We start from the raw sequence: 13,333 nt of genomic DNA on the forward strand, positions 1-13,333 counted from the left end.
AAAGTAATGAAAAGTTTCCTTTACCATTAGTTTCCAGTCATTAAATTTGCGTAACTTTCGAAACAAATGCAGCCATGATTTGGGGATTTTTCTTTTGTCCTTATAATTTTGGCCACCAGTGTAGAATGTTAAATGAAAGGCATCCTTAAGCAGACTGCCTTTATTTTACAAATTTACTTGATTGCTTACCTCAATTTAAAGTTACCTTACACTTTTTTTTCTTTATTGCAGAACAACTTACTAAGCTTCCTTCAATACCTCCTGCAGTTTGAGCTCTTTAAAAAAATTGGCAGATTGAATACATTTTCTTTGCATCATAAGATGAGAAAATCAGAATTTCTATCAATTTATAATACGTTTTAAAGATATTTTAAAATGTTCTCCAATAGGCAAAAGTAATCTTCTTCAGATAAATCTGAAGTTGGGCTGCATGAGTAATGTCAGAGTGGAAGATCATTGTGAAGTGTTACGTAATCCAAAATCGTACATGTTATGAAAACTTTTTAATAATTATTCGTTTATTTATTGTTTTAAATGTCAAAGACAGGCAAAATAAAGCCATTAGAAATGTTTTTTAAATTATTCTTTTTATTTTTTACAACATTTAATATATATTCAACCAATAGGGTTTTTTTTTCTTTTTCTTTTGTCAAGTTCGAAGCAGAGGTTTTTGCACAATTCCAAAGTGAGCAACTTTTTAGCGATTGATACAAATAAATTTTGATTGTTCAATTACTTGTTCTGAAAAGTTGTAGAAAACTTGTATTTGAAATAAATTTTCTGCAAAAAAAAAAAAAAAAAAAACCTTTTTATTTAAAAAAAAGAAATATCCTTCTAAGTTTTTCTAAATAGCAAGAGAATGATTTAAATGTACTACAAAACAAATTTTGATGCAGATCTGAGTTGGTGCTCCAGAGATATGACCTGTTAGACTGCTCAATTGAAAAAGCATGAAACTAACTTTAGATAAAGAGTGACAACACTCCACTATTTACAGAATACTTTCTGTTGTTTATATTGAAAGAGAAAAGTATTACAGTTTGAAATTGATACCTCACTTAGCTTAATTGGTTCAAAAATAAAGAAATCTAAATTCATACCAAAAAGGCAACTCCAAAAAGGGATCAAAAATCAAAGTTTTGAAACAAAAATTCTGAAAAACTTAATCTTCATTCAAAAATTAAAAAAAAAAAGAACTTATCTCATAGATATCTATTCATTTTAAAATAATGGACAAGATCTGAGACATAATGGCACGGCTGACTATTTAAATGAGGTGATTTGGCGTGGAATGATCCTGCTTTCAAAGTAGCTATTTACATGTCACTAATTTAAATCAAATATAAATGTTATACAGTCGACTCCCGTTACAACGCGATTCGACTTACGCGAAATGGCTATAACGCGCATTTTTCGTTCACAACACAAATTTTTTAGAAGGAAGCATCGGCATCGTTATTGGCTACTAAATATTGATTTCGTGAATGTTATTACATCCCTCTAAGCATCACTGAAAGATAAAAATTCCCACATCAAACTAATCTATGCATTGAGTTGTTAGTGCAGCAAATTACCATTCAGCATCCTTAATTAATTTATTTTTTCATTCTAAATATTAAAGTTGATGAAATATATTGGTATCTTGGTGGTATCTTCATTTAAACTTTGCGAAGATGGGAAGAAAATGAAAGTTTCTGATTAAAAAAGAAGCCAAGATTCTCGAGATGCTTTAACTACAAAACATCGACAGTAGTGAGACAATAAATATGATTGAATCTTCTATACCTACAATTAAAAGTCAAAACAGATATTCTTAAAGGTTCAGAACTTATTTTCAACATTTAAGCTTACAGAGCAGTCTAGCAAAGTAAATATTATGAAAATGGAAGCTGCTCTTGTATTATGGATTTAAGAGATCAGGAAGAGGATCTGTTGCCACAAATTGAAACGTTATAAAAGAAAAGGCGAAGAAACCGTACTTAAAAATGTATAACATAAGAATAACAATCTGATCATAGAGCATAAATCACCAATATCTTCATTTCTTAACTCATAAATATGTTACTGTATCTACTGTACAGAACTACTATAGTGCAGCATTTTCCTATTACTATACATACTGTGCGTATGGTGTTGTTTTATTTTATGTCATTCTCTCCTGTTGGTCATTCATTTTGTGCATCTTAAAGTATTTCATGTTGAATAAAAGTTTTTTTATTTTTTAAATTCAGTAAAAGTTTAGTTCTTTATGTAAAAAACTGTAGAGTATAGTTGAGGAATGCTTTAAAGCATATTGAGGGATGTTTATAAAAGTCTAAAAGAATTTGGTATGCTTAAAAAAGAAAATTGTATACATATATTTTTCCACAACGCAAAATTTCGACTTGCGCAAGGAGTCGTGGAACGCAACCCTCGCGTAAGTCAGGACTCGACTGTACCTGAAAGTTTTTGAACATTATAATGAAAAAGAAATATTTTTCCATTTTTATAAATTACTGATACACAAACCTTCAATACATGAGTTTATTTTATAAGACTAGAGTTCAAATGTAAATTTATGCAAAACCATTCTGCCCTACGCAGGTAAAAGGCAGCAACTATGTTTATAATTTTCCTTTTTTTTTTTTTTTTTGCATTTTTGTCATTTATTGTAGGTTAGCTTTATTGTACAAGCTTGCTTATTTGGTTTTGGCTAAAAAAGCACTAAAAAACGTCAATTTCTAATATTTCCATATTGTTAGTATTGAATCCAAAACGCGTTTCTTCAAATATATCGAAATCTCATTTCTGAAGATACTACTGTTTACCTGCCCACAGCAGCATTCATATTAAAAATTTTCACTCCAGTATCAAAAGAAGAGCATTGCAGTAGAATTTTTCATTTCAGATGTTGTGGACTTTTAATAGAAGAAAAAATCCTCACTTTGATTACTTCTATTTTTGTTGTGATACAATTGAAAGAAAAATGGGTACTCTATGAATGACAATACATTCAATTCGAAAAAAATTAAATTTACGAACACAAAACAGTACCATAAAGTTACAATGTACAGTAATACAAAAATAACTAAAGAAGATATTATTTTTATTTACAAGTCATTTTGCATTTGTTTAAAACAAGGTTGGGAAGGTTTTAAATGTACAGTAGGCACATATTTTACATACTAATAGATTTTATGTAATTTTTCTTGAGGAGAAATTTTCAACATATAGCATCATGCTTTACATGCCCATATCTTTATTCATAAAATATCCAAAATAAAATGACATGTACATAAGAAACAGAATTTACAACTCAGATCCATAGGAAACTGAACTTTAGATAAAAACTTTATGTCCTGGGTGAAAACTCTTTTAACACATTTAAACTTTCTAAACTTTTTAAACTTAAAAACTTTCGAAAATCATTTATGACACTACGAACCTGCAAAAGAACAATAAAACAATTACAAAGAAAACACTAATTTAGACACTAAAAGAAATATGGTACATAATTCAATGCAAAATGAGTGCAAAAATGTTTGGATTATTTTTCATTAGTTGCAAAAATAATATAAAAGAAATGCTCATAACATGGTAAAGACAAGTTCATTTAAAGGGGAAGGCTGCAAATTCTATAGAAACCACACACACACACACACAATCAGTAAGAAAACCAAAGACTTTCAAATCTAAAATTAATTTAACTTATCCATATATCATTGGCTTTTTAATGGTTTACTTGTTGAAAAAGCAAACTCTTAAGATCATGATGAGAGAATGTAATCAGTTACATAGATGCATCATTTTTAATTTTTTAAACTTTGTGGCTTAAATGTTCTCATTACCTTGCCAGAGGTAGATCTATTTTATGACCAGCAAAACTCTAGAACAAACCTGACTAGAATCTTTTTTGGGGAGAAGGGGGTGTTATGAAAGATACAAGCTGACTAGACCCTAGGCTCGGATTTGCAGGGCTTGCAAGCTCATAACAACCCAAATACTGGGGAGGGAAGCATTGTTGAAAAGTGAGAAAGTTTTGTGAGTTTTACTTTTGAGTCATTGAGAAGTTATTTTGCTGTGTTCTCTGAATTTAGTCCCTTCTATTCCAATATTTAAATTATTTGGAGCAAGGAAAAAAAAATCTCAACTTTTTTGAACAATTATCATTGAAATTAGTAAAAGGTGTAATCACAACATGTCATACTGTAAAATTATCGACAGTATCAATGACACGACAGTATCAATGACACGCAATCTGTTAACTCTTAGAAAAATAAGCTACCTTTTATTAAAACCTCTGTATTTCAAAACATTAATGTCTTGATTTTTTTGATTGATTGACAAAGGCTAACTTTTATTAAAACCTCTGTATCTCAAAACATTAACGTCTTAATTTTTTTTCTGTCCCATAAAAATTTGAGTTCGACAGGTTTGACTGTATTACTAAGATATTGTGCATGCTACAATGCCCCAAAATTTGAACTCTGTTAAATGACTGCTGAAACTTGAGGTGTCAAAACATAAAGCCAGAAATTGCACCATTCTATCTATCTCTGTTTCTGAAAAGCTTGTATATATCATTGCCTCAGAACAACAGTAAGACGCCCAAGCTTGAGAACAACAGTAAGATATCCTACTGTTGCCATATATTGGAGTATCTGAAAAAAAGTTTTGACAAACTTGCAGAAGGTGTAGGAGATACAATGACGATAAGAAAAACTTCTTTCAAATACAAATACAAAAGTGACGACCAGCAACAGGCTCTGGGCTAAGCTAGATTGGTCCTAGTCAATTTATAATCCCCAGTGAAGATCAATGGCCCTCTTAAAACTATCTACTCCCTTGCTCATTACCACCTCTTCTGGTAAACTGTTCCAAGGTTCCACTACTCTGCTAAAATAATAATTTTTCCTAACATCCATGTTAGCCTGAGATTTAAATATCTTAAAACAATGACCCCTTGTCCTGTTTTCAGTGCTAAACTTCAGCCCTGTAACATCTTTTATTTTAATAAATTTAAACAACTGAATCATTTCCCCTCGGTCTCTTTTTTGCACAAGACTGTACATTTTTAGCCTTCTAAGCCTGGAATCATAGTCTAAGTGAGAAAGTCCATTTATTAGTCTTGTAGCCCGCCTTTGAACCCTTTCCAATACGTTAATGTCTTTCTTAAAATAAGGAGACCAAAACTAAACAGCATGCTCCAAATGAGGTCTTACCAAACTTCTATATAAGGGCAGAAGAACTTCTTTAGATTTGTTTGAAATAGATCTATTGATAAAACCAAGCATCTTATTGGCCTTGTTACTAGCAACGCTGCACTGTTGGCTAAACTTTAAATCCTGACTTATTAAGACCCCCAGATCAGTAACTTTGTCTGCCTGACTAATGACTGAACCTTGCAAATAATAACTTGTACACTTATTTCCATGCCCTAAATGTAGCACTTGACATTTCCCAACATTAACAGCCATACCCCATTTATCAGCCCACTCCGTAATATGATCTAGATCCTCTTGCAGCTGTTTTGCTTGTTCTTCATTTTCTACAGTCCCCATAACTTTGACATCATCAGCAAAACAATTCATGTTCCCTGAATTATTTTTGTGAATATCGTTCATAAAAACAATGAACAAAACAGGCCCTAACACTGATCCTTGAGGAACCCCGCTTAAAACCTCACTCCAATTAGAATAATTTCCCCTGACAACCACCCTTTGTTTCCTTCCGGTCAGCCAGTTTTTTTACCCAAATGAAAATTTTCCCTCCTATTCCTGTATCAGCTAATTTGCTAAGTAGAGCAACATGCGGTACCTTATCGAAAGCTTTTTGAAAATCAATGTAAACAACATCTACAGGCTTCTTATTGTCCAAAGCCATGGTAACTTTAAAATGGTAACTTTCACTGCAGGCTTGAAAATAGCTCCTTCATGCAATAGTAGAGGATGTTCTATAGGTGTTCAAAAGCACAAAATTTTTCCTTTTGGATACTTGAATGCATAGAAAATATTGGTATGATGCATTTGTAATCTCTGTTAAATGCTATGAATGTAATTAAGTAAATTACTTGATTTATTTAAGGTTAAAACAAGCATACTTTTTGGTGACTGCTGGCTAGCATGGTAAGCACAAGACTTTTTCTGCTTTAAAAATATTTTTTTTTGTTAAAAATTATGCTTGTGCAGCAATTTTTTTGCTTTAATAATGTTGATCTTATCTTCCAACGTCAACTGCATTTCATACCCAAAGGGAATTTCAAACTTTCTCAATCATCCACTGCACAAAGAAACTGTTTTTGAACCTGCAATACTACCTGATTTTGAATTGTCATTGTGTCCCCTACACCTCCTGCAAATTTGTTATAATATTAATGGACAACCATATACATATATAAATATACAATATTACAATGCTTTTTCTTATTTGAATATTGGTTAATTCGATGTAAAGTTAAATTCCAACTAATCCTTCAAACTTTCAACTGTTACCTTTGTTAATATTTGGTCTTTAATTTAAGTTTTTTGGCTACATCATAATCTGATCAGAGGAATGCAGGAGGAAAAAAAGAAAACTAACCCAGTCAGAGATGAACTTTTGGCATAGATGACAATGCTTTGCAGATGAAGCATAACTAATCAAGCAAAGTGAAGCAAGCACTTATAACTCAATTCTTTAAGTAGTTCAAAGTTGAAATTAATGTTGCAAAAGCACTTGGCAACACTGATAGCTTTTTTATTCACCAAATTATTTTTTTAATTTTTAATTTGTTTGTAAATAAAGAAAATTTTAAAAACATATGCACAATCAGAAGACAGGCAGATGTTACAATAAGTTTCATATTTTTCATTTTTCGAGTTGACTGCTGTTCAGTTTTATTGTTAAATCGAACTTATTATAAGAATTAGTTGCTGGTATTTAAAAAAAATCAGTACTTAAGCATTTTCAGGGTTTTTTTTTCATTTTAAATGATTAATATAAGGAAGTTTAATTAATCGATTTATGAACAAAAATTAATGAAAACAAAGAAAAAAAAGGCTTAATTACTTTGTCTTCAAATTTACTCTGAATTAAATAAAAATGTTTTATGAACTTTGCAGTTCACAAGCATATGTATTGTGTCATTCTAAAAAATGCCAAACTGCGAAAACTTCAAAACTTTGGGATGCAAAATTACTATTCTAGAGATATACAGTATAACCTCATTTTAAAAATTGTCAAGGGACTGGAAAAAGTTATCGTTAAATCGAGGAGCATAAACATTCGATGAAGTCAAATCCGGACCAGTGAAATGCATCACTAAATAGAGGAAATCAATAAATTGGGTATCGTTAATTCAAAGTTTGGGTGTCGTTAAATCAGTTATACTGTATATATATACACAGTCAATGCTCTTTAAAACGACCTCCAATTAATGTGATCCTTCCCTTACAATAATGCATAAAGTCTTATTTCATATTCCACAGATTTGATGTTATTCTAACGTCTGTTAGAACATCCAAACTGAATCACTCATTCCAATATAGTGTCTAAAATTAAGTTTCCACTTATATCTTATTTTCACGACTATCAAATTGAAAACTGATCATTCAAAAATTTATGTATTTAAAGATTAAGTATTTTGATTCAAAGGAGTTACTTGGTGGTGAAATGTTCAAAGAGCTGATGACAATTGTACCCAAAGGATAGACAGAATTTTTTTTTGTTTGAAAAAGTCTAAACAAAAAGCAGCTACACTATCTTATTGAAAGGATAACTAATGTTTTTTAAACGAATAAATAAAACAATCAAATAAAGCAGAAGAAACAGTTTCTAATTAAAAAAACTAGTCAACCCGTGCGGAACTTCGCGCTGTGCTTCTAATCGTTTCATGTGGCATTTCGCTCTTTAAAAATTTCAAAGAAAGAACATTATGAAGAAGAATCAAACAAAAAATAACGAATTAAAGTAAATGGAAAAAAGTAAACGCAAAAAAGAAGCCATGTAATTTGAAGACATTAGCAACAAAACCTCGTTAAATCCAACATTGTGATAATGCGATCATCACTCACCTTTTGGTTGTACATATTTTCAATGCAAACATAAATATGATTAAAAATGACTGAGTGACTTGTGAAAAAGCAATAATTGTGCATGTGAAAAATCAGGTTGTGGCAAATACAGTCCTGCCTATGTAAAAAAGGAAACATTAAAGAGATATTTATTGGCACAGATTTGAACTGGCACCATTCTGATTAACAGCACGACACTCCAACCAACCGAGCAGTTGTGCCTTCGTTTTCGAATGCTATTCATTGAAGCAATCAGTAATAAAAAAACAGCAAAAATCCTTTTTGCCAAAAAAGAGAAAAGACCATGCGTCTATGTTTTGTCATTAGCCAGCATGATATGCTTTAAAATTATTCGTAAAACATGGAATTTGATTAAGGAATGAGGGAGATCTCGTGTAGCAACTGAAACAAACATTCTAGAGAAATAATAAAGAACATAAGATTATAAATAACAAGAGAAATATAAATTACATAAGATTGAAAATAAGTGTTTTTATTTTTGAAAATTGATACAATTTTGATTAGCAGGCTGCTTAAACTGTTACGGCTTGAATGCCAGCACATGTCTTTCTTTTAATTGAACATTTAAAATTCAAAACCAAAATCAGTTGAACTGAGTCCATTTTTTAAGTGTAATTTTTGAACGTAGACAAAATGCATTCCCCTCCCCCTCCGAAAGCAGAGGAGTAGAAAATTATTTCTTACTAATGAAGTTGATCATAATTTTAATGTTTTATGTCACATTCGAATAAATAGTAATAAGTTTACTGGGTGAAACTCGTAATTTCAATTTATTTTTTCATTTATACAAAAGGTTGAACACTAAGTGGAAAATTTACATTTCAGCATACAATGAAAAAGTTTTTTTTTTGCACAAAAAGGATTCCCTTGAGAACTGAATTTTTAAATCTAACACTTTTTTTATGCTTACATTATGCTCAGCGTTCTAAATGGTGTCAAAGCTTAAAAAAAGAAAGAACATCCTTCGATTAATAGTCAACTTATCTGAATAATAATTGCAGCCTGCATAAAGGAGTTGAAACGCCAAGTAGCTTTCCCGTCCTATTTATTTTATTGCCTTACATGTGTTATCTGTTGTATGTTATGAGTACATGTAATGGGTAATGTTAATCTAAATTAGCTATAATGTCAGACAGCCCGGGCGGGCCCGAAGTTCAGCTAGTTTATAGCCAAATGCTGTACAAAAAACTTATCAATTAAACTGAACAACTAAGTCTAGTGCTTTTAGCTTTATTAAAAAACAGGTTAATTATGGATTCTTTTTTCGCCCAAAGCGACGCAAAAAATTGGAAAATTATATTAAAATTGTGTTTAAAAAAAATCTGCATAAGAACTGCAGGCTGCATTGAGGTTTTGCAACAGCAAGGGGCGTTTCCGAAAAATTGATTTTTAGACGTAAGTATTTTTCATCATTAGCCGGCCTGATAAGCTTTAAAATGAGGGGCGAATTTCTTCAAGAAATAAGAAAGATCTCACATACCGACAGAAAAATAATCCAAAGAAATAATGTATAAGATAAGATATTGAAGAGAAGTGTTTTTATTTTTGAAAATTTATGCAATTTGTTATTGCATGCTGCTTGAACCGTTATGGCTTAGATGGCAGCACGTGTTCATTACGGTTAAAATACAAAATCAGTTGAACAAAGTTCGTTTTTTTAGCGTAGCTTTTCGAATGTAAAAAAGTGACTATTTGTTTTTTGCAGAAAGAAGAAAAAAAATGATATTTTACCCATCAAGTTGTAATGTTTTATTTTGTATTCTAACAAATATTCATAGTTTAACTAAATCAAAAGTAAAATTCCAATTTGTGGTAGAATTTCTTTTTTGTGTGTGCAAAAGGCCAAAAACTGTTATTAGAAGAATCTACATTTCAGTGTATGATTTATTTTTTTCTGAGTAAAAAACTACTCCATTGTAGTCTGAAATCTTAAACCTGATACTTATATTTTCGCTTACATTATGCTTTAGTTTTCTGACCAGAGCCAAAGCATTAAAAAAAATAAATAAGAATTGATATAGCTACATGCTGCATCAAATTTTCGTAACAGCAAGGAGCGTATCTATCTCATTTATTTTATTACCTCACTTGTATTATTTATTTCTTTTATGTTATCATGTAATGAGTGATATTTGTTTAATTTTTTGATGCAGATCGTCTGGGCCGGGTCCAAACGCTTGTTCTTCTGGTTACCATTTGAACGCTCTGCCGATAGAGCTATTCAGCTCTGTCGGTCACACAGCTCAAGTTAAACTTATAAATTTAACCGAAAACCTCAGTCTGGTGCTTTAAAACATTTTTTTGACAGATAAAAACAATTTTTAGACCTTGGGTCTATTTTTCATCATCAGCCTTTACGATAAGCTTTAAATTGAGATGTAAATCAAAGAAATCAATCAAGAATTGAAGATCTCGCGTAGGAACAAAAAACATGCTTCAGAAATATTATATAAGGATAAAATTTCAGTCAATTTTTTCAGTGTATATTTTGCTAAATGTAGGGGAACATGAGGCAAAGTGAAATGGTGAAATATTTACTCTGCTTTTAGCTTCTATTTCAGTCAGGAAAAAAATACCGCCAAAGACTGAAGCATTTGGAAATACAGGCAATTTAAAAAAATTGACACTCATATTATAATACAGTCAATTCGCGATAACTCGAAGTCTGATAACTTGAATATTACTGTAACTCGGAAGTTTTTATCAAATCCCGGCCCCTTTGTCTTTAATTCCATGCTAATTATTCTCAATATCTTAAAGTTAACTTCCTTTAACTCGAAGTTTTTTTCGGTAGAATGGGGGGAAAAAAAGGAAGAAGTGTCATTCACCTTCACTTGTAATTCCTACACCTTCAAAGCAAGGAGAACACCTGTTGTGCCAATGTGCGATAAAGAAGTTACACATGTGGAAATGAGTATAGCTTCTTTCTTTTGTGTACTGTACTGTATACAATTAGACACTTTGCTGGACTACAAATCTGCTTTTAAGCTGTCAACTCAACTGATTGTACCTTTTATTCAAAAACTGATCCAAGTTAAGATGCGTTCCCCTTCATTCTTTTGTTTGATCATTTGTTGATAAGTTCCCAACAGGGAGAGAGAGAAGATTTGTGTTTACTATTAAAGATGTCAAAGCGAAAGCAAAAAACCTTAGATTTAGAAAGTAAAGTAAATTTCTTTTATGACATTGAAAGGAATCCAACAATCAAAAAGAAAAATTCATCAAAAGCAGTACGAATCCATGAATCCGAATTTGTAATGAATGAAGATGTGTCCCTTTCTTGAAGTAAAATCAGCACTATTCAAGTGGTTCGAGCAGTATCAAAATCAAGACCATGCCACTCCTATAAGTTGGTCTTTACTAAGTGAGAAAGCAATGAATTTTGCTTTATTACTAAACATAGAAAATTTCCACCCCAGTGCTGGATGGCTGAAGAAGTTCAAGACCAGACACAACATTGTCTTCAGAATTCTTAACGGGAAAACTACATATTGTACAAAAAAACTTTGTTAAGTTCTGTAATTTTGTTTGTCATATGCACATATTAAAATATTTGATAATTTTAATATTAAAATGTCAAAAACCAAAACTAGCGGTAAGTCAAACTTCCGATTAGTCAAAGTTTTTCGTCGGTCTCTTTAGATTCGAGTTATTGAGAATTGATTGTAATTTGTTGTAAGTCAAAAATTATTTGTTACTATAAAATGATAAAGTTCTTGTTATTACCATTTTAAATATTAATTGAGACCTACTAATATCCAATGCAGTATTAATTTAGTTAATATTAAGCTTATTTGTATTTTAAATGAAGTGTACAATTAGTCAAGTACATACGGAGTAAAGTGGATGGGGCAAAGTGAAATAGTTTGTTTCATTTACTCATTCAATCATTTAATATAAATCACTTACGTTTTCATTTATTAATTAATTCATCTATATTTATTCATTCATTCACTTATTTTCTAATTCATTCCTTCTGTTACTCGCTCATTTATTTTTCTTCATTTAATCATTTGTATATTGTTTCACTTTCTTTTCAACTCTTTTGTTACTGATTCTTTTGATCAAAATTTCACAATCCAATAAAAAATGTTTCAATAGAAAAATATTTTATTTTTCACTGTGCCCCATGAGAAAAAAGGATGAAAATTTTCCACTTTTTTCATGCCTCAAATTTACTGCCAAGAATTAAAACTACTGTTTAACGCAAATTTCATCATAAAATATAACGTCCTTTCTTTATGTACTGTTATTTTCAAAACAAACTTCCGATTTGTTCATTTTGAAAAAACTCAGTCATCTTAACCATTTCATTTTGCCCCACATTCCCCTACTTGCCTAAATGTAAGATACTATCTTAATATATAAAAATCTTCTGTGCAGACACTTGTCACCATAAGGCTTTTAAACGGCTGGACCGATTTTGATAAAATTTTTTGTGTGTAATTAAGTTGTGGCAAGCATGGTTTCGAAGCGCGATGGATCGAATCGGAAACATTTTTGTTAATTAATTTAAACGTTGGATGGTTAAATCTCCCAAATGATTAATATTTGTTTTAACCTATTGTTGAGCGAGAATTAAAATAAATATTTAATCCGTTGCCAAAGGACAATAAGAAAACCAACTCTGCTTTTTATAATGAAATTTCCTGTCAATTGAGAATAGATAATACGTAGAGAGAGAGATAGAGAGAAGCCTTCATTTCTCTTGAAAGCAATGATTTTAGGTCCCATGATAGATTATTTTAAAGTTAAGTACCGGAAGAGAAATCGGGTTTCTATCACTAACCTAATTATCAGAAAGTACCATACCTAGCAACATTTGATTTTCAGCTGAAATCCATCTGAGTTTTGGCACCAATGTCAAGAATACTTTAAGGATTATCAAACTAATCAGTACATTATTAAAGGAAAAGACAGTGGAATTTAAAGACGAAGCAAACTTTATTTTCCTCCAGATAAATTACAGCAGTGTAGCTGTGTACCCAAAAAATCAATGCAGTGGAAGATTTTTATCTTTGGCGGAAAAAACAAATCAGGCAATATCTGAAGATTATTTAAGTAAGCCAGGAAATATAGTGAGACGAATGCTCAGTGAGAGAGCAAGATTTAAAAGTTTTCGTTCAAAAGATCGGACCGCTCATCGGTCAGAGTTAGCTTCGCTCACCGATCAGCTGGATTACAGTAATGTGGTGGCTTGGCGAATTTGGCCATAAACAATAGAGTTGCGGGATTATTTGTTTGCATTTTAAAGTTACTGTTAATGTAATTTATTTTATTTT

The 13,333-nt window shown here is 31.1% G+C and overlaps 1 protein-coding gene across 2 annotated transcripts in view; it reads right to left on the minus strand.

The window, feature by feature from the left end:
• Positions 1-3,078: 3,078 nt before the first annotated feature.
• Positions 3,079-13,333, minus strand: part of LOC129231838 (armadillo-like helical domain-containing protein 3) — a 113,597-nt gene continuing 103,342 nt past the window's right edge. For both annotated transcript variants that reach the window (XM_054866220.1, XM_054866221.1), the window contains exon 26: positions 3,079-3,424. In XM_054866220.1, the coding sequence (XP_054722195.1) occupies positions 3,332-3,424 (93 nt within the window). In that variant the 3' untranslated portion in view covers positions 3,079-3,331. The remainder of the gene's footprint in view (positions 3,425-13,333) is intronic.

Source organism: Uloborus diversus, chromosome 10 (genome assembly GCF_026930045.1).
Source record: "Uloborus diversus isolate 005 chromosome 10, Udiv.v.3.1, whole genome shotgun sequence".
NCBI lineage: Eukaryota > Metazoa > Arthropoda > Arachnida > Araneae > Uloboridae > Uloborus > Uloborus diversus.